The 22,641-nt window shown below is 41.0% G+C and overlaps 1 protein-coding gene and 3 non-coding genes across 4 annotated transcripts; all 4 read right to left on the bottom strand.

Moving 5' to 3' along the window:
• Positions 1-681: 681 nt before the first annotated feature.
• Positions 682-753, bottom strand: Trnah-gug (transfer RNA histidin (anticodon GUG)). The gene has a single exon. It is a non-coding gene; the product is annotated as a tRNA-His (tRNA).
• Positions 754-1,001: 248 nt separating this feature from the next.
• Trnah-gug (transfer RNA histidin (anticodon GUG)) lies at positions 1,002-1,073 on the bottom strand. The gene has a single exon. It is a non-coding gene; the product is annotated as a tRNA-His (tRNA).
• An 874-nt stretch (positions 1,074-1,947) lies between these two features.
• Positions 1,948-2,019, bottom strand: Trnah-gug (transfer RNA histidin (anticodon GUG)). Its single transcript has one exon. It is a non-coding gene; the product is annotated as a tRNA-His (tRNA).
• Positions 2,020-3,476: 1,457 nt separating this feature from the next.
• LOC138042698 (spondin-2-like) lies at positions 3,477-22,283 on the bottom strand. Its single transcript, XM_068888666.1, has 9 exons — positions 21,948-22,283; positions 12,931-13,026; positions 10,160-10,364; positions 9,366-9,571; positions 8,623-8,838; positions 7,697-7,870; positions 6,364-6,573; positions 5,215-5,379; positions 3,477-4,054 (listed from the first exon to the last, which is right to left on the bottom strand). The coding sequence occupies exons 1-9, from the start codon at positions 22,066-22,068 to the stop codon at positions 4,050-4,052; spliced, it is 1,398 nt and encodes a 465-aa protein (XP_068744767.1). The 5' UTR covers positions 22,069-22,283; the 3' UTR covers positions 3,477-4,049.
• Between the last annotated feature and the right edge of the window lie 358 nt (positions 22,284-22,641).

Genomic DNA, 22,641 nt, shown 5'->3' with positions numbered 1-22,641 from the left:
CCACCCTCCCTCAGGGGTAGCGCCAAGATGTCTGTGTTGACAAGGGGAGGTTTGTTTTTCCAAAAGAAACCATAAATCGCATGCTCGATTTGAGAAATGGCCCAAGAGGGCACAGCCAATGATGTAATGTTATACCATAAGGTGGATGTTAAGAGACTGTTTATTAAGAGGGCTCTTCCTTTGAGGCTTAGATCTCTGTGGCACCAAGCGCCAATGATATTATCGATCTTCTGAATTTTTTCCTCCCAGTTCCTACGTGAGCAATCGATATTACCAAAATATTTTCCTAGAATCTTTTCAGGGAGGCAATCATTATACCAGTCAAAGCCGTAAAGCTGATCAACACGATGTCTGAGCGAACCGCACCACAGTCCCTTGCACTTGCTCTTATTAATCTTTGCTCCCGCAGCACGCTCATATCGTATCGTCTCGTATCGAATGAATTAACGAGAAAAAATATGTGCGCCATTTACTTTGATAATGTTATTTAAGTCATAAATTGAAAATACGATGACATCACTTTGCCGAGACCAGGAATCGAACCTGGGTTACGGCGGTCACAATGCAGTGTCGTAGCTACTAGAGAATGCCGGCTTGAGCGTCTTCACATAAAAAATGTGTGCGCAAATTTCTCTTAAAATTTATTGTAAGAAATAAATTGAAAATATAGTGATGTCAATTTGCCGGGACCAGGATTCGAACCTGGGTTACTGCGGCCACAACGCAGTGTCCTAACCACTAGACGATCGCGGCTTGAATGAATTAACAGGAAAAAAAATGTGCGCCATTTACTTTGATAATGTTATTTAAGTCAGAAATTGAAAATACGATGACATCACTTTGGCGAGACTAGGATTCCAAGCTAGGTTACTGCGGTCACAACGCAGTGTCCTAACCACTAGACGAACGTGGCTTGAATGAATCAGCCGGAAAAAATATGTGCGCCATTTACTTTGATAATGTTATTTAAGTCATAAATTGAAAACACGATGACATCACTTTGCCGAGACCAGGATTCGAACCTGGGTTACTGCGGCCACAACGCAGTGTCCTAACCACTAGACGATCGCGGCTTGAATAAATCAGCCGGAAAAAATATGTGCGCCATTTACTTTGATAATGTTATTTAAGTCAGAAATTGAAAATACGATGACATCACTTTGCCGAGACTAGGATTCCAATCTGGATTACTGCAGTCACAACGCAGTGTCCTAACCACTAGACGATCGCACCTTGAACGAATTGACATGAAGAAATATGTGCGCAAATATATTTTGTAATGTTCTTTAAGTCAGAAATTGAAAATACGATGACATCACTTTGCCGAGACCAGGATTCGAACCTGGGTTACTGCGGTCACAATGCAGTGTCGTAGCTACTAGAGAATGCCGGCTTGGGCGCCTTCACATAAAAAATGTGTGCGCAAATTTCTCTTAATATTTAATTTAAGAAATAAGTTATGGTGATGTCAATTTGCCGAGACCAGGATTCGAACCTGGGTTACTGCGGCCACAACGCAGTGTCCTAACCTCTAGACGATCGCGGCTTGAACGAATTGACATGAAGAAGTATGTGCGCAAATATATTTTGTAATGTTATTTTAGTCATAAATTGAAAACACGATGACATCACTTTGCCGAGACCAGGATTCGAACTTGGGTTATTACGGCCATAACGCAATGTCCTGTTACCTAGACGATCGCGGCTTGAGAGAATTAAAATGAAAAAATATGTGCACCATTTACGTTTATAATGTTGCTCAAGTAAGAAATTAAAAAAACTATGACAATAAATTATCTGCACCAGGATTCGAACCTGGGTTACTGCGGTTACAACGCAGTGTGGTAGCTACTGGAGGATCCCGGCTTTAGCGCCTTCATATGAAAAATGTGTGTGCAAATTTCTCTTAAAATGTAATTTAAGAAATAAGTTATGGTGATGTCAATTTGCCGAGACCAGGATTCGAACCTGGGTTACTGCGGCCACAACGCAGTGTCCTAACCACTAGACGATCGCGGCTTGAACAAATTGAGACGAAAAAACATTCGCACCATTTACTTTAATAATGTTATTTAAGTCAGAAAGTGAAAATACAATGACATCAGTTTGTCGAGACCAGGATTCTAAGCTGAGTTACTGCGGTCACAACGCAGTGTCTTAATCCCTTGACGATCGCGGCTTGAACGAATTGACATGAAGAAATATGTTCGCAAATGTATTTTGTAATGTCATTTAAGTCAGAAATTAAAAATACGATGACATCACTTTGCCGCGACCAGGATTCGAACTTGGGTTATTACGGCCATAACGCAGTGCCCTGTTACCTAGACGATCGCGGCTTGAGTGAATTAACATGAAAAAATATGTGCACCATTTACGTTTATAATGTTGCTCAAGTCAGAAATTAAAAAAACTATGACAATAAATTATCTGGACCAGGATTCGAACCTGGGTTACTGCGGGTACAACGCAGTGTCGTAGCTACTGGAGGATCCCGGCTTGAGTGCGTTAGCGTGAAGAAATATGTGAGCAAATGTTATTTAAGTAAGAAATTAAAAATACGATGACATTAAATTGCCGCGACCCTGATTTAAACGTGGGTTACTGCAGCCACAACGCAGTGTCATGACCACTAGACGGCGGCGGCCCTAGTGCATTGAAATGAAGGAATATGTGCGCAATTTACTTGGGTAATGAGATACTACTAAGAATTAAAAATAGGATGGTTTGAGCGCCTTGATCTGAAGGGATACGTGTGCTTTTTATTTTTATAATGTTATTCAACTTAAAAATTAAAAATTCGATGACATCAATTTGCCGGGATCAGGATTCAAACCTGGGTTACTGCGGCCACAACGCAGTGTCCTGTCGACTAGACAATCGCGGCTTGAAGCCTTGACTTGAAAAAATGTGCGCACAAATTTCTCTTGAAATGTTATTTAAGCAAGAAATTAAAATTACGTTGACATCAAATTGCCGGGACCAGGATTCGAAGCTGAGTTACTGCGGCCACAACGCAATGTCCTAACCACTACAAGGTGGCGGCCCTAGTGCATTGAAAGGAAGGAATATGTGCGCAATTTACTTGGGTAATGAAATACTACTAACAATTAAAAATACGATGAGTTGCCTGGACTAAGACTCGGACCTGCATTACTGCGGCCACAACGCAGGGTCCTGACCACTAGACGATCGCGGCTTGAATGAATTTAACTGCAGGAATATGTGGGCAATTTACTAAATAAATAAGTAATGACATTTAAATAACAATTTAAAAAATATATAATGTTACTGTGGCCACAACGCGAGATCCTAACCAATAGACGATGGCGGCTTGAGTGCATTTAACTGGAGGAATATGTGGGCAATTTACTTGCAGATTGAGATGTAAGAATCGAAAATGCGATGAGTCAATAGGAAAAGTGTATATAGGATGCTATTAAATTGCCTGGACTAGGAAATGAAGCTGGTTACCGTTTGAATGTTTCCCCTAATTTATTTTAACCAGAAGCTTTTCGTGTGATAATTTACTGTCTGACAAAGAAATTCACCGTGAGGAAGCAACAAATCATTCGTAGAGAAAACAATACAATTAATATATTCAAAAGAAAATGTACAATTTGTAAACACACGCACAAAAAATATATAACCAGGAAGAATTTCGAGAAATAAGTCTATTGTTCAACGCTTCTTTATATTGAAAGTTTCTCCAATCTCTTCCAAGCTATCTCGCTCCTTTAGGAATTAACAAGAAAACAAGAGAAATGGAAACTTGTTTCTCCATATTGCAAATTCCCTCTATAGTTCATCTAGGACAACATCCGTAAGTTTTGCTTCGCGGACTTTTATTTAATCCATCATGGAAGTACTTCACTTGTCCTGGCATGAGTTCATCGCTTGGTTTCACCAAAAATAAATATCTGCACAAGATTCATTTCCGTTCTATTGCTACAACCAGACGTACTCCCTTTTTGATAGTCGCAAATCTTGATTTCCATCACAGAGAGTTCTGTCCGCAAGAGACAGTGTTTGATGAAGTCTTCGAGTCTTCATTCTAAAGGGAAGGAAATAAATCTTTAATGGTAAGTATGCCACAAAGATTTACAAGTCTGTTAATAAATACTCTTTTGTGATCAAAATTAAGGACGAGGTAAGAGAACGCATTATCCATATCTGTCCCCATGCATACTAAGCCTATGCCACGGAATTCTCACGAAGTACGTCTAATCGCGCAAAGCGCAAACCATGCAATGACTCGCGCAAGCACCGTGCTATCTCATGGGATCTCCCGCCTTCTGGTCACGTGATAGAACAACAATCAGTGGCGCTATGACGGCTTGTGATTTGTCATCGGATTCTTGCGGGAGTCTCATTTCGCGGGAAATTTAAACTAAACATAAATCGGTCCGTGACTTGAGCGTGCACATTTTCCCGCGCTTTGTGTCGGCTAGGTGTAAATTGCTTCGAGTTTGGATTGGTTTACTGGATTGTCATCGGCCTTTTTGATTGGCCAAAGTAATTACTTTGGTTTTGGTTTTACGACGCTCGATTGAAACTCGTTCTTAACCGTAAATCATGATTTCCATTTTTTTATCGCTCGTTTTACTGTCACGCAACAAAAAATAAAATCGAAACCGTTCAATGAAATAAGCCAGAAACTTGGAATGTTGTAGGAGACAAATTCGTAAATCACCTCACCAATTCTCAGGTATGTGCGGTACATCTTCGTCGAAACGTTTTACGCAACTTTATAGAGTTTTGTAAGGAGCCGCCATGTTGGTGCACCAATATGGCGCCCAAAAATCAACACGAGAATCTGGAATTCACGAAGCAATGAAAGCGCTTACTTTTCGCTCATGAGATAAAATATATGTGTATGAACACATCTCTTAATGCACTTGAAACGCTCAGACTGCTGAGATTCATAGGCATAGACATTTTTTCCAACCAAATAACTTTGTGTCATGGTGTCACGCAAGGTGACAATTCGGAAATTCAAAATGCTGTATTTTCGAAACGAAAGACGTCATGGAACATTGTTTCATGTTTTTATCTCCATTTGTCCTTCCCTCGGCTTCTATTTGTCAGAAAATGCCACATGATAAAATTCACCTTTGATCGTTCAGTAGTTTTCCTCCAAGCTAGCATTGTGTAGCAAATAAAGTTTGTATGCATGAAAATATAGTTGATTCGGCAAATCAAAAGGGAACTCACCAGAACATTTCACATGAAGGCATCTTGTCCTGTCTCTTAGCTTTGTCGGACAACTAGCTCCATCCTTCTTTGCGCTTTTAATAATCTTTCTTATCCGAAACTTTCTTCCTCGATTACACTTTTTAGTACACGATGTCCACGGAGACCACTCTGTTACGATACAATCTGACAAAGAAAATTATAATGAGAAATGATTTCAAAGGCTTTAAGCCACGCACGGAAGGGTGAAGGGAAGGGTAGGGATGCTCGTCGTCTCGCTTAGGGGTATAATTTTCGGATTTTGGTCTCACAGAGGGTTTTCTGGGCAAAACGCAATCGTATGTAGCCGTAAAGGGTTTCCTTTAGGATTGCGCGCAAGAAGTATAAAAATTTATATTTAATACTTATTAAAGATGGTCTCTTTTAGGGGTCAAAAAAGCCTAGGCCATGCCCAGATTGGTCTCCTTCAGGGGTTCAATTCAAAATTTGCGACGAAGATCCCCACCCGGGCTTTAAGGAGAATAAAAAGCAAATAATATAACTGAAACATCTTTCAGTTGTCAGTTCATGGTTTATTATTTTTTTTGGAAGCAAAAAGACATAAGGCTTGCATGGTCACGATCCACAAGTTTGACGCATATAACATAAAAGGGATTTTTACTTTTGTCTTGCTTGCGTTTGTGCTTTTTTTTGTCGGAAAGGCGCATTCACCATATTTGTCCCAATAGAGGTTTTGCACGGTAGCCATGTTGCATGGCAGGAACAATTAAAATGTTTTGCATTAATAAAAACATTTGTTCCCATAGGAAAATGAACCTATTGTTCCTGCCATGCAAAATGGCTGCCGTGCAAAACCTCTATTACGATAAAAACTGGCCATTTTTACACTAAACTGAGACACATGAGACGTCTGGACGACTTTGGACAATTTATTTTAGTGTGTCTTTTAGTCTGTCAGTTCATTCTTCCTGTAAGGAGACAAAAACAACCATTATTTGAAAGCAATTATTATTTCTGTGTCATCCTGCGTATTTATATCAAATACGACCTCTTATTGGTCAGTTGGTGTGAAAATGGACCGCGCGGTCATGGAAACCACAAACAAAAGTTACCTTCGGAGCATTGGCAATAATATTCAAATAACTATCATTTGCTATAATTAAGATTTACCATTGCTTTTATCTGCAGGGCATTTAGGTAGCTTGCATTTTCTCCATTTTATAAGCGAGTGGTAGTCTGGACACGGCTTTCCTCCAGGTCCCGCTTTTTGCAGAATTGTGCGCGACCGAAATCGACCACCACGACCACATGTACCGCGACAATCGCTCCAGTTAGACCACGGAGAGAGCTTGCAGTTCTCCTTGATCGAAAGTGGTGGAACTGACAAAAGAGGTCAAGATGAAAAAAGTTACTTAAATCATCAAAGCGAAAAAAGCGATTATGTAGTGGTTCGCTCAGCTTTTAAACGTGGCAGCCTTAATGAGACGCTAAAATACCCAAAGCTGGCATGATGCACATGTGCAACGCACATAAATATAAACATAAACTGTTACTTTTTTCTCCTTTGCGTTTGAGTTTATTTGCGCAAAATCTCTTTCCAAGATGGCGTCCGAGCCTGGCGCCATGTTGTTTTCAACTTCACATGACACTGAGGGCTTGAAACAATTGGAGTTTTTTGCACCATTTGATTACATTGCCGTTTTCGCTGTTCCGCTTCACTCGTAACTGTGACATAATGCAAAAGGAAGAAGATATTTCTTTCCATTTCTTTCGTCGGCGCCTTTTTTTGCAATTGCCTTCTAGTAGTTTATACTTATTTTTTCCTTGCGATTAGATTCGCGTTGCACCGGCAAGCCACACTTGTGGCAAGCAACACAGCAGTGTGGTCATAAAGCCTGAAAAAAGTAACTTCGACACCTGAGAGTCTCGAATTATAAATCTTCTCTTCTGAAACCCAGAACTGACTACATGAAGCGTAGTTTCAGTTATCAGTAGCGGTGCTCTTCTATGGAACAATCTTCCCAAAGAAGTATGCAAAGTCGATAACTTAAGTCTCTTTAATAGAAGTATTCACAGATGGTTTTCTGAAGAGTAATTCCATAAGGCAAATATGTAAACCAGTTGTAGAGGTTTTTTTCCATGTAAGGCTTTCACTCGCTCACTCCTTCATTCACCCAATGGCCTGTTTTCTAGAGGAAGTAAATATTTGTAGGCGAAGTGGTAAATTTTTCTGTTGTGATAAGGGCATACTCGGAAAAAATTCGAGTTCGAGCGCTTCTTGCAGGGTTGTTTCTTGCTTCTTGCAACGCCTTCCGATTCCTATTTCTGTTGCTCTGCCACTAAGAAACAGGAAACTAAGTCCATTAAACAATAGGTACATGTCACAAAACGTCCTACCTATTGATTGGATTGAGATGTCAACTGGTGACGTATTCGAACATGAATAAGGTAATTCCAGGAGCTCATGCGCTCAAGGTAATTCAAATTAGCTTAACACACTCACCAGTGCAATTGTCCATGGCACAAGGTCTGAATTCGGCCAGATTAGGGCATGGTAATCCATTATTCGTAGGTTTCTTGATTATTGCTCGCCCCCTAACCTGTTGACCATGTCCACACGTGACCGAACAAGGCGACCATGACGACCATCGGGAAACTTCGCAATGAATTCTTTTCTCTGTGTGAAGAGATAAACGAGAATTCCCTGAGTTCACCGCCTCGCAGATTACGCTTCACACACCTTTATTCATCAAAGCATTTTGCTTGATTGTCCCAATGGTGAGCAATATGCGGCAACGACCGCCCCAGTAACGATAACGCAAACTTTTTGAAAATACAATCTTGAGCCCCTGAAAGTACTCCACGATAATTTCAAACCTCTCAGTGTTTACAAAGTTGCTGAACAAGCGAAAAAAGAGTACACTTAAAAATGGTGTTAACGAGTATAAAAGTATTAAGTTAAGAGATCACTCATCGCAATTATAAACGTTACTTGAGAAGTGACATAAGGAAAGCCTGAAAAATTCAGGCTTGAATTCAGACTTGAAAGGGCATTCAAACCTGAATTCAAGCCATACAAGCCTGATCCCTCTAATTCAAGGCTGAATTCAACCCTGATTTGTTCAAGTCTGAATTTTCCCTGCTTTCCTTTCGTTACAGCTCAAGTAACGTTTATAACTGCGATGATCTGCAACTTGATTCTTTCCGCAGTTCAAATATATGTCTTTCATATATGTCTCGTCATAGAAAAAGTACTCAAAGAACAAATCACTATCTTTGTTCTTTTAAGTGTTCCATTTGCCTTCCGACCTCATCGTTGCATTTTAACTTGCACGGACAATGAGCCTGAGTTTAAAGCTTCGTCTACGGACAGAGAGTTTAAAAGCTCGTGCAAAGAGTGAATATAAAATTCAATCCATGGGCACTTACTTTGTGGAGGAAACGGTTGTCGAATTTGCACACAATCACCGGAAGTGTCCATGAGCTGCAATTTAATCTGACCAAAGGGTCGTATGATGTCACTTCCTTCCGTGTTCGGAAATGATGCCTCAGAATGTTGGTGAGTGTGTCTGGTTATGTTCCTGATTGGTTGCTGAGGTTCTGATCTTCTATTGGCTGATATAAAGGTGATTCCATCATCGGTTCCTGTAGGAGTATCAATAAAAAAAGATGAATTTCGGCGGTTTTTTTCTTTTCGGAAGTTCTATTCCTGATCTAAATTGAAGACAGCTTAGGGGGAATGAATTAAAAAATAGAAAAATCGTTTATGTAAACTGACTATAGTTTTATTTCGCCGTGACAAATTCGTAACTTCCAGTCATTTGAAATAGACCGCGTTTTATAAGAGAAATTTGAACATGCGCACAAAGAATGGATCTCAGCTGAGTGCAAAAATACAAATTAATGTACAGAAGCTCGGGAAATGCCTTCAGCCATCAGTGCTGTGACAGGGCCAGGTGTGTGACCAGCCAGGTGAGAAGGGAGGGAAAGGCACTACCTACGGAGAAATGCTGTTACTCTCCAAAGTGTCCGCGATTTTCAGTCATTTCAAATTGCCGATTCCTGTAAAACAATGTAAAAATACATGGGGCCGCGCCTGGGGTCCCTCTGCCACTTTCACTACGATAGGACTACACCGTGGCAATCTTGAATAAAATACATTTTGTTTTTACCAGCGTCCCATGGGTGAAGATCCATCGTGATTTGTTTTCTCCATGTGCAATTACCGCCACATAGGTTCACTCGATCCACGCCCACGTTCCAGTCAGGACTCGGGAACATCTTTGCAAGTGCTGAAACGAGATTGCGCCTTTTGTCCGCCTTAAACGTTGTGGAAACTTGGCCATTGCTCTTGTACAACGCTGGAGTCTTGATAATGCTGCGAATTCAAATGAAAAACTAAATCAAATTCTCCAATATTTGCGTCCACAACGTCTTGCAATGGTTAATTTCAAGATTAAGAAAATGCAATTGCAAATTCAAACTCGCTATATATAACGTTAATTAATAAAACCAGGGAGGGTCTTAATTTCGTTTTCACGTCTATCGACGCTATTGAACACAACGTGACTAACAATAAAGTAGTAGAGGGAGGGGTACATGCATGTATATAGGTTTGGTCCGAATAGCGCGTTACTTTATCGGCTTTCAGTAGGTCACAGAATAAGAATATAAAGCTATAGAGCGTTTTCACTCACGTGACCAGCAGCCAAATTGGATTACTGAAACAAAAGAAAGTATTTGCATAAAAATAGAGTTCAATTCCCGGAGGATTAGTTTGGTACACCATAATGGCCGCCATTCCTTTGTTTTGGAACACCAACATGGCCGCCGTGACGTCATGTGAAAACGCTCTGTAGCAGATTTACAATTTAAGCTCTTACTCAGGGGATTCATCTTGAAATGCTCATGTGCAACGCTGTGTAGTGGTCTCTAATGTAAACTGCAACTCACACACTCTCCTCACCTGAAAATATTATCTCCCTGACGTTTCATCTCCTGTTGCAGTTTCTCAACAGCTCCCCACTCGCTGACCCTGGTTACACCGGGCGAGGCCATCCCTCCATACTTCCATAGGATGTAATCTTTGCTGTGTGATGCGCCAATAAGAGGAGACCAGCGAGCCATCAATCCAGGAAAGTGACGTGGATATGTGGCCTTAGTCCATTTACCTTTCGGTGAGAAAACCGTATATTTTTTGTTTGTTTGTTTGTCTTTTGACAATCATGTAGTTGCTCAACACGATATGGCTGACCTCATGTTACAGAGGACTGTTAAAATTGTCAATGCCTAAGAGAGTGGCGAGATCCATAATTGGCAAAATTTTACTTCAAGGCGGAGCACTTTAAGTTGCGCACCGTGCAAGTGAAACAACTTATGTCAGTACTTCGAAGGCACCTGAACTTGGCCGAAAATGCACGTAACCACGCGCATGCTCAATTTCGATAAAAATAACATAAACGACGTATTTAGATTAACAAGGGCAGCGCTAGCATTATGGGTTATTTTCTAGTACGGGTTTTCGTTTACATAAGAAGCAGAGTTTAGCTGACGACACTTTCTGCCATTCATCAACTGTAGGACGAATGAGGTGTTGACATCGAGGGGGCCTGGGAGGAGCAAGAGGACACTTTGTGACGCTTATCATGTAAAAACTCGCTTGTAGCCAGTTTTGTGCATTTTTGGATATTCCTTGTTCGCTGAATTATGTCATTTACCTCTAACTTATGCGACAGGCAGAAACACCAACCAGATTCCCAGTAATTCTACTCCACAGTGATCCTTTGCATGCAAGAGTTCTCTATTTAGCTTAATTTGAGTCATTTGAACAACAATAAAAGCAAGATGGCACACGCTAACACCAACACGGTAACAACACGATGTGGCCAACACATCACGCATGCGCACAACTATTTCACCCGGTCAATTAGCAGCCATGGACAGCTTTTTTTTCTTTTTCGTGAAAAACACAAACTCCTTTATTCACAAGATAAAAAAACTCCTATTTACAATCGTCATAGGAAAAAATAAAGTGCAAACTCGAAAAAGGTCTCTCAAGAGAAAAACAAACACAAAGTTCATAGGACTCGGGCGGGTCTGCCTGCGAGCAGGCGAAACCTTGCATTCTGATGTCTTAGCTGGAGCTCGCTTCATAGGTTTCTTGCCGGTTTGTAGTTGCACACAAAACTTACGCTGAACTTGATAAACAAAACGAGCCATGTACTGATGAGAATCAACGGACAAACCATTTTTCTCTATCACACAAGAAACAAAAGTCAGTAACTCGAGCAGGAGACATGCAGATCACGTCATCACGGGAGGAGTCGCCCAGAGCAGAAATTAAAGAAGACATGAATCAATCTTATCACGATGAGCAACAACGGAGCAACTGAGGTAACAGGTTCACTATCAGCAGTAACAGCAGACGATGCAGGAACAGTAGGAACAGAAGAAGGAACCTCAGGCGATACAGGAACGGAGGCTGAAGACGGCGATGTAGAAACAGACACAGGAGCAGGAACTTTAGCGGGATACACGGAGACGGAAGTCGACGAGGTAGAAACAGCAGGTGCAGAACAAAGTGGACGGGGTTTAGCAGCAACCTCCTCATCCCCAGAAGCCATCTCTCCATCATCAGATGCCAGAACACTGAGGGGGCTGACAAGCATACCACGCACGACAAGGAAAATCATGAACACGAACAAAATACGGCATTTCATTGTCTAAGGCTATCTTCACAACACGGTTGCCATTGTAGAGCGCAGGAGAGCCATCGTACCTACTACGCTTAACAGAAGGGACTTCACCAAAAGAACTAAAGAAACTGGAGACATCATCGTCCGATACTTCTGCAGCAAAACAGCAAAACTGTTCTCCCACGGCAAGCGTGTGGGAAGGTGGATCACATTAAGAGATTGGTAAGCAACACGCTTGCCGTGGGAGAACAGTTTTGCTGTTCCCAACCCAGCTTACCACATGTATGGCATGTAAAGCTGCCACTTAAAGGGATGCTACAAACACCCGCCTGATTTTTTGGCTACGCCATGCTAATGAGGCCCAAAAGGCAGAAACAGCTGTCCATGGCTGCTAATTGCCCGGGTGAAATAGCTGTGCGCACGCGTGATGTGTTGGCCACACCGGGTTGGTGTTAGCGCGTGTCACCTTGCTTTTATTGTTGTTTCTTTATTTGATCTCAACTAAAGGATGGTGTGCTGTGCGCGCATTCGTGGGTTCAGTTTGTAGCTGCATAAGTTGAAAATTAAATGTGATGCTTCAAATTTTTTTCAAAATGCGCGGAGAGATGATTCGTGACACTCAGTTTTGGAAACCAACGAGAACTTTGAGTCAAACCACAGCTGATAGACGATCGAGCGAAGAGCCGCGGAGAATATGGCGAGGACTCTAGCCAGCTCTGACGGTTCCGCCGTAGACTGCAAAACAGTCGTAATTTTTTGCGAACGCGGGCGACGCGGTCAATATTCGAATGAAAGGTCTGGAGCTAGAGCGTTTGACACGCGACTATCAAGTATACGGCGCTTCGCGCCTTCCGCAGTCTAGTTCCGCCGCCAAAATACTCTCTCGATACTCCAAACAAGTGAGCCTGTTCGGAGGCTAGTCAAACCATTGCCACCTGTACGCACGCATTTTCCCGCTCTTTGAGCCGGCTGTGTCCTCACGTCTCATCAAATTTTGATTGGCTTATTTGAATACTTTCGTCTATTTGTCCTTCGTACTTACCGATGAAAGTGATGTCAAAGGTCGCTTCACCACACGCACAGCACGAATATTTTTCATCAGGATCATCATCAGCGAAGTCTAATGCTTTTCCATTTTCTGTAGGTTTGATTTAGAAACGCAAACACACATAAATAAATCTCGGCGAGTTCTGATAAATGAAAGCTATTTTGTGAAAATATATAGCGGATATTACATGACCGCACAGGGATACGAATTTTATCTTCGAGTGCTGGTGGAGTAGTATCTGGGTAAAATCCGTTCTCACGTTGATGCCGTTTTTACCTACAACAGGTTTAATTGGTGATGATAGTCATTTTACCTACGTGGTTCCACGCTTTCAAGTTTTTGGTGAAAGTTTCTTTCGCTTATTTTCGTTTTTCAAGATTGAATTCTTCTAATGTAGAGTTTTGTTGAATGTCAGCGTTGAACAGCATTTGAGAGTTTAGAAATAAATTCCTTGGTTAATCTTTAATCTGGGATTAGCGTTAATCGGCTTTTGAACAACCGAACCGAGATGAATTGAGGAAACTTTTTTTGGAGCCTAAATTAAGCCTAAAAAAAAATTAGGGTCAGGTTAGGATTACCTTTGGTTATTATAGATGGCTATCAATTATGACTTATTAGCATAAATACACAGGTGATTATACAAAATCGCGCACTCTCATTGGTTTGCTATCTCGGATTATCAGCCAATAATCACCTCGACGGACAAAATGGCTGCCAGTAGTCGTTTTGCCACTGTAAGTGAAGATGATTTCGCCTTGAAATGTTTTTTTTTTTCTCTTTTTTGAAATAATCACCTGTGTATTTATACTAAAACAATTATTCGCCTCAGGCTCAGTGATTATCGGTGAATCTTCACCTCGACTTCGTCTCGGTGAATATTCACCGATAATCACTTCGCCTTCGGCGAATAATTGTTAATTATACAAAAGTAAATAATGAAAAGAACTTCGCTGGGTTGAGGATGTTCATCGTTCTAGTGTAGTGATGAAGGCACAGGACTATAAATGTGGGGGAGTCCTACTAGTTGGAGTATCGGTACACATAAGTGCATAGTACAGTTTTTGTTCCCTTGCTGTGTTGTAATATAAATGTTGACGCTCGATGAATCAGTGTATAAATACATGGACCGATAAGATGGTAAGAAACAATAAGATTTGTTGAGATGCGTGAGACATCGCTGCAGGAGGGAAGGTATAGGTGATTCAATCCTTCTCTGGGCTTTGATAGCTGATTTAAATTTAACTGTAACATGCATATTCAGCCTAAATAAAATGAGGGTCACCAATTTAACAGATTCAATCTTAGACCGGTTTTGACCTTCAACATAGATATAGTAACTCCTAGAGCATAACTTTTTTCATGATAAATGAGAGATTTTGGACTGAGACCTGTGGTCCGTTCTCGAAAGTGCCGAAACTTTTCGGGTGTCGCGGTTCCCTTTTGTGTCTTAAGAGAGGGGAGATTTTAAGTCATCATTTTTTACAATCATTTTGCCGTTAATTATCTTAAAAAACATATTGAAAGACCAGCTTCCTGAAACAAGGGTTTTCGAGAAACGGGCCCCTGGTTTGAAAACAAACTCGAAAATGGTCCAATCATTCGAGTGCTAGTATTTTCGCGCAATTTTAGTAGCTCTGAGATTAGACTCGCCACAAGTCGACCTCACGATAACCCCAGAAGTGATTTTTCGTACGCGAAGTGAATGAGCGAGCGACGAAGTCGCGAGAGGTCGACTTGTCTCGCTTGCAAAGTTTTCTTTTCGAAAGTCTACTCTGAGATCGTTACACTGGCTTCGTAATCTATTCGTCCCACGGTGTCCCGGCCAACCTTAACTTCTATCTAAGTTTACCATCGTGAACAACTGATTCTTTCTACATTACTTCCGGGGTGCAGGGTTGGCGCAGTGCTGAGAACACTCGCCTCCCATCAATGTGGCCCGGGTTCGATTCCCAGACTCGGCGTCATAGACTCGGCGTCATATGTGGGTTGAGTTTGCTGGTTCTCTACTCTGCACCGAGAGTTTTTCTCCGGGTATTCCGGTTTCCCCACTCCTCAAAAAACCAACATTTGACTTGATTTGCGTTACTTGTTGGTTTCGGTTTACAGTGTCCCCAATTAGTGCTCCAGCGCTAGAAGGACTAGACACTTCAATGAGGTTCATTTCTTTCTGTCTTTCTTCTCTTATTTTCCGGTGTTCACCAATCGTGACTGCATATTGGGTGCCAAAGCGATAAAAAGGAAGTGGGAAGAGCTCCCGTCTAGCATCAAGTGGCAAGCAGAAGACGCGATCATCTTCTGTTTACATTTGTGAAATACAAATACGAAACGAAAATAATACGCGCGAAAGTAAAGAGAAAGGAAACGGAATCTCTTTGTCAGATTCTTAAGGAAAACCGGTTCGAGTGGGGGAAACATTTCGGAGACCTTGCTTGCATAGGTCTAGGAACTTTGAGGTTTAAATGCCGTCACTGGCAAGCAGTAAGTCCATACAAAACAGGAAACAGCAATACCACAAGCAACACAAGTCAATAGATTGTGTTGATTCCTGATTCTGGCAGTAGAATAAACGGTGGTTTATCCACAGTGGTTACAAAGCGTTTGACCCTTGTGTTAATATTTGTCGAACGGCTCAAGCCCCCAAATGGCGGCTCTATGATCGATTTTACCGTTGTCTGTCCCGTCGCAACGAAGAGAATCATGCAAAGATGGAAGTTGTCAGGAGTTGTTGCTTGCCCAATCAACAAAGTATAACCCAAAACGAAAAAGTGGAGCACAAGATTACGGCTTTGTGTTTGACAAAGACCTTTCGATAAACTGACGAAACGAAACGACTGATTGAGAACAGCGAAAGTTACGGTGCCGGCCATCTGGTAACATGGCATAACAAAGTCGGGTAACATGGCATAACAATGAACAACTAACTTTGAATGTAACCGACTGCGCAATGTGTATATAATTTTATGTGTTTTCTTTCTGTTCCAAAATCGCAACTCTTTATTGAGAACAAATCTCTCGCGTCATGTACAAAAAAGTGACCAAACGAGGACCACCGCGCCACAAAATATTACTGAAAAGGTTACTCGAAAAATTTTCTCTTCTTTGTGACTATATGTCCAACGAATTTTTTTTTTTTTGGTACGTCCTTACAACAACTCGTTCTCACATAGTTTTTTAGCGGCTACCGGTGCCCAAGCCGTTTGCTTTCTGAGACAAAGAAACGAGGATCAAACCAAGTTTACGTTGTAGTTAACCGCGTAATTAACCGCGTTGTAATTAACCGCGCACCGGTGGCTCAGTTGGTTAAGCACCGGGCTGTCACGCGGCAGGTCGCAAGTTCAATTCCGGCCGGACCAACACTCAGGGTCTTCAAATGACTGAGGAGAAAGTGCTGCCTTTGTAATTACATTTGCAAATGGTTAGACTCTCTAGTCTTCTCGGATAAGGACGATAAACCGTAGGCCCTGTCTCACAACACTTCAATGTTAATAATCTTGTGGGACGTAAAAGAACCCACACACTTGTCGCTAAGACAAGCTAAGGGCACGTAGTTCCCGGTGTTGTGGTCTGTCTTCTGTTGTGTATCATGGTTGGGAGGGTAAAAAAAGGGGCCACAGCAATTGGCGCAAGCTGTTGTGGCGCTCTGCCAGCTTGACTGGCAAAGTTAATAAAATAAAATAGTACAAACGTAGAACGAGAGGTACGAAACTATGTCACAGTATCACTGATCTTGACAAGGAAAGAACTCTTGCTCTACTGTGAAATTGGCCTTCAAAAGGACTGAAATGGGTGAGTAGGTTGTGTTGACTTCCTCATTTTATCTTATCTAAATTGGCATTTCTCGAGCCGCAGTGGTAAAGAAAACAGGAGGCGTTATGAAGTCGCGTACCCATGCTGCTGTGGGATTCGTACCGACTTTTCAAATGTAAACAGCCCTTTATTATTAAAAGTCAATGGAAAACAAATTAAACAAAACTGATGAAGATAATTCTGTGGGCGGGAATGAAAACAAAAGCTGCGACGTTACGTAACAAGCAGAATGTTATCAGAATTATCAGATATGCAACGATATCCATACAAGAAGTTACTGTGTATCAAAATCAATGCCAGATAACAAACCAAAAAATTCCAAAATGGCTTTTAGCCACAAAATTTATTCGGCTTTTCCTTCTCTGAGATTTTTTTGTTTATAGTCGGTTGACTCTGTCTCCTTTATTAACCTCGCCAATTAAGCCAAAATTGATTCCTCCCAGACACACAAAAATTTAAATTTATTTACTGAGCTAGAGATAAATTTTTCAAGAATGTCTCTGCTTTTATTACGAAGGCGAGCCAATATCATAGATTTAAAACACCAGCTTGTATCACCCCTTAGATAAAAAAATTGTCTCCTTTCACTTTTTCTCTAAAGTGACAATGAAAGTATGAGAAAAAAAGAGCAGATTCTGGAATTAAGCTCGGCGTTGATGCGAGAGTTGTGTCCAAATTTATGGCAAGTAATCAGTTTAATACTATAAATATTGTATATGGACATTTTAGAGAAAGTAATGAACGACATAAATGGCGTTAGTGTGATCCTTGCGAAAATACAGTTGGAAGGTTATCAATATTTGTAAACAAAATGCACGATAATTTTAAATGGATTGGATTTCGCCCAGGTTCTCTTGCAAGTGGCATTGTTGAGACGAGTTAAGAACCAGTTCCTCTTTGGAAAAGGGGTTTCAGGGGCCACGAAGGGAGGGGCTGGGGGTTATACCCTCCCCCCTCCCACTCTTCTCATACGGCGTTGTTTTCTCCTAAACGTCTCACCTCTCCCCTCACACTTCCGTGACCCATACCAAAAACCAAGCCCCACCCCCACGCGCGAAACGTTCTTCCCGGTTGTCAAGTTACCATGTCAACTCCCAGTTCAGTGATAAACCCATGATTCTGTTTAATTCTTTAGGCGATCCCTTTTCAGCCCAGACAGGCCTCGATGCTTAAAGACAGGCTCCCTGCTTTCTCTTTCATGCATTGGACTATCTCGGACAGGTTTACGTAATGAAATATAAAGGATTTGGATGGTCGAAGATGGAGTGCGTTTCTGCGTGTAGCTCGTCGCGTTCTTGATGGAGAAATAAATTAATAATCTCCTTAAATTCTAGCAAAGGTCATGGTGTTAACTTCTTCCCGTGATCTCCAGCTTCAACCTTTAATGGTATTCTAAATATGTTATATTTATCACATGTAAGTTTAAACTGGGTGGTGGATAGCTGAAAACAGATTAGTTGGATTTGAACTCGAGAGTTTCAACGCACGAAAATCTAGCAACAAACTGGGAAAGCGGCCTCCCTACCTGCTATTGAAAGAAATTATCAACGTATATCTGGCCCGAAACAGAAAAGTCGCGTCAAGCATATTCTTGTTTTTTTTTTTTAAGCACCGTGAAGGGTTCGATATTAGGCATCTAGGACAGATATATTTGATGGTTCCTTGATAGCTTCACCCACGATCAGTGAAGCGGTTAGCACAGAGTCTGATATTTTTCACACCCACTCAGAGGTTATTCAAGATGGAGAATATTCACACAAATGTGACTTTGGTTAAGTATTGAAAACCCGTTAACTGTGTGCGGTGATCCACGGATTCATAATTAGCCGTTAACCATTGATGCTGTGCAAAAGATTTGTTGATTAAAACGCGTGGAAAGCTTAATGCAGCGGTGTGTCCTGCGTCTACATGGGAATTTCATGAATAACAATAACGATCATCATGTTAATTATCGCGCTCATCAAAGTAACCTTGCCGTGTGCAAGAAGTTGAAAAAAACGTCTTCAGACTATCAGCACTTTATTTCGAACCTACCAGGGGTTAATTAAAAAGAGTAAACATGAACGACAAACACGCCACATATGCACTTATGTATAATCCACGCCTAGAGCCCCGATAGAGAGTAGTTTGCTATCGATAGAGAGTATGGCGACAATCTCCCAACCGTCTGATTTTCTCACCTCCATTCCAGAGAAACAAAGAATCATAGGAAGTGATATTCCTTTTCTATTTCATTTTGTTTGTTAGTTTTTGTGACAAACAAACGAAGAGAAACACTGAGAACAATCTAGGAGTTCAAACAATATATATTTTTGCAGGTTTTTAAATTTCACTTGTTTTCGTTCAGATTGCTGTTTTTATTTGCGCGAAATGATGAGGTAACAGGGCCTTCATTCGAAAATAGTAATCACAGATAAAACGAGTGAAAATAGTGGAAAACAAATTATTTAAACGGACCTGGATAACTCAGTTCCTCCAACGCCTGATTCGTAAATTGCCAACTTAAATCAAATGGCTTATTCTTACTTCTTAATAGATTTCGAAATCACGACTAAAAATAAAATGTAAACAATTTTACAGTAGTTTAAGATCTTTTTAGCCAAATCAGTAAAAAACAAACTTCAGCCCCTTTACTGTTTTCAAAAGTTGATTCCATCTTGGATACTGAACGGTTGAAAAGAAGCAAGCTGACCACGTAGCCACAAGATTAAGCCGCTGATTGTTTCTCCATTTGAGACGAGATTATGACGACGAAAATGATATGGTAAGTGTCTCTACTTAAAGGAAGATTCAACTTGAATAATGAAAGACAAATACACAATGTACACGTAAAATGAGATCTAATCCACCAGTATTTACCAGTACTGCCAAAGTTAGTATATTAGCAAGCTGAAACTGGCTAGGCATTTAATCAGCGATTTATTACCTCAAGTAGAGCAAATGAGACGCAACCTTAACTTTTACATTGATTTCACTTGCTTACTGTGAAGAGAGGGTCTGAAGAATGGTGTTGCCACAATGAAGGTGTCGAAGTCCTGGGCGATCTCAGACCGACGTTCCTTTTTTTGGAATTTAAAACGTCTTAATCTGTTTTTGTTTTCTCAAACGAAGTCAAGATAAACGCTTTACAAAAAGTGCCCTTTTGCGAACTCAAAGTTAAACAAGATTAAAATCTGCAACAAAAAGAACCCGCTAGGGGAAACAAAGTAATCTCCTTTTGCTAGTAAACAAAAGGTTTTAGTATTTTGAAGTCAACTCCTCCAGAAATAAAGCAGGCATAGACAACGCCCATCAGAGTAAAGAATTCTGAAAAAACGGAGTGGAAAAATCAGATTAAAGATTAGGATAATTATATCAAATCAGGATGCAAAGAAATGGCCGCAAAGCTAATTATTGACTGCGGTAGGTGAAGACAGGCATAGAAGTTATCCAAAAAGCGGGCTGTCGGACGCGAAATTTTAAACCGTTTCAAAGCTGGCCCGACTGAGTAGAAAAAGCCGACTTGTATCGAATTGCGTATGCCTGCATAGTTGCAGAGGTGAAATGTGTACACATGGCACTAGGTTATACCCCTATTTAATCATTTGATGACACTCGTTAGTTGATTCAGCTCTGAATCTGTTTTATCACCGCTAAAAATTAAGGCTGACGAAGACAGTTTTAACTTCTTTGCCGCAAGAGTATGAGCCTCGCTTCGCTTCGCTTCGTTAAAATAATCTGGGATGATCCAGAAGTTCGCTTCAAGTGGGCTAAATGTTGGAAATTAAAAAGCAATCCCAAAGCGATTTTTGTTAAGTTCTTGAGAAAATTATTGAGTGAACTATTTCCGAGCCGCTATGTTGATATTGACCGTCCAATTACAGCACTTTTACACGCAACACAAATTACGTCTTATATTGTTTTGGGTATTTTACTTGTAAGGTCACGTTATATAGTTTCTGGTCATTACTCTAGCATATTTTGCGTCACTTCGGAATATATGACAACACGAAGCCGGGACGCGTGAGGCAGTTTGCCTAAAGGCAAGTCTACACAAATGACATATAACGACGACAGAATGGGTACCCCTCCCACAACACCGAAGAAATGAATGGCAAAACAAATTTGCCAGGTAATGATCGTCACCAGTGCTAAAAAAAAAATTATTTGAGCTTTGACAAAAGCAACTATTAAACCACACAGATGTAATGAACTTTTGTCATGTTGCGAAAATCTCGGTTTCTTGGAAAGTGAAGATAACTGTGAGTAAATCTTTGCCGGTATTAACCGTCTTGAGGCTGCCGGCGATCGAGAACTCAAAGCGCTCAGCAGTTATGTTTTGTCGTCTAATAAACCAAAGATATTTTAAGCACTTGAACAAAGACTTAGCAAACGAGCGACTATTTAAAACTCATCAAGATCAACCGTGGCTTTCTGAACGGCAGCTTCATGCAAAAAGAGGAAGAATCAAGCTTAAACTTGCAAAAACAACAACTGTTGATAGATAACAGCATGGTACTTCCACGACACTGTGCAAGAAATGTATCGAACGCACAAATGTGACCGCAGATCTTTTCTATGTTATATTTTCCCAGTTATTCGCTTCAAATGACCCGCTCCTCTGTAAAAAAAAGACCGTCCAAAGGAGGCCATTGCGGAGGGGAAAAGGCTTGTTTTGCTCGTTTTTACGTGTTTAAATTAGCGCGATGACCCGTATTTCAAGTGTAACTGTTTTTAGGTTCTCGAGCAATTGAGACTGAATCACTGCAGCAATATCCCTCTGACATTTTGAATCGCCTGACCGTATAGGTTGACTAAGTTGCATTCCACCGTAATGTGGTCTCACAAATATGTATTCGAACTAATCAGTTTCCAGCATAATAAAGTTTATACATTCCTGTACACTATTAAGATAAAGCTCAAAGCCTAGCAACTCTATCTTATCTTGTCGGAAGTAAATGCAAATTTGCAATGGTTTTGTTTCGTTCCGAGAAGTACAGGACCGAAGTACATTATCCTTGGAGAACAATCCTGCCTAAATGGTATTATGGTCAATGCAGTAACTCGCTCAAAAATACTACTTTCTTATGAAGTTCTTTTGCTGAGCAAATCCGGGCTGTGCGCTATTTATTCCATCAAATCGACACTGGATCTTTGATCCTGTTGCGAAGCAGCGCCGAGCTTTTCTTGATATTCAGCAGTAAATTAAAGGAATATTTACTTACCAAGACTATTTTGCGGCGTTTTAGACAATGCGGGACAATTCGCACTGCTGCACTTTGTGCCTGTGACGCGAAGGCCTCCGTAAACGTTGATACAAAGCGAAAAAATGGCCAACAGCCTCATTGCCTTTAACTGAATAACAATCCCAAGGGAGGTGGTGATGGTATGTTACTAGCCAGCTGAATTGTTTGACTGAAGCTGGGAGCGTGATAGTCAGTGGTCCCGCGGTTTCTCTTCTTCTATACAGCTTTTGACCTTCTCGCGGATCAAGAGTAACTGTTTTTATAAGACATTGACGGAAATTTGAGTAATTGCTCGGTCGCATACCGGAAAAGGCTATTTATACACCCATACACACTTCGACGTTATCAATTTTCCAAGCATTCTCCGGTCCCAATGCCGTTACACCTTACGGGCCTCATATTGGACGACCGGTGGATCAAACCTCCCTTAAATCAGCATATTACAAAAAGGGGCTTAATGCAGTTTTAACACAGTGGAAGCTAAACCGGAAGTTAGCTTGCGTGCTTTGTCCTATAAAAAGGTTCTTTAAAGATCTTCGACCGCCAAACAACTATTTTGCGTAAATATTTGTACTAGAAAATGTGAGCACTTCGAGCCGGCTTCAATGGGGGGCGGGCGATTCACGTTCGAAGCAAATTACAGGAATGTATGCACAGTAAAATTCTGCCGTCA

The sequence above is a fragment of the Montipora capricornis genome, chromosome 3 (genome assembly GCF_036669925.1).
Source record: "Montipora capricornis isolate CH-2021 chromosome 3, ASM3666992v2, whole genome shotgun sequence".
NCBI classification, from domain to species: Eukaryota; Metazoa; Cnidaria; class Anthozoa; order Scleractinia; family Acroporidae; genus Montipora; species Montipora capricornis.
This window is presented reverse-complemented; position numbering and strand designations above follow the sequence as displayed.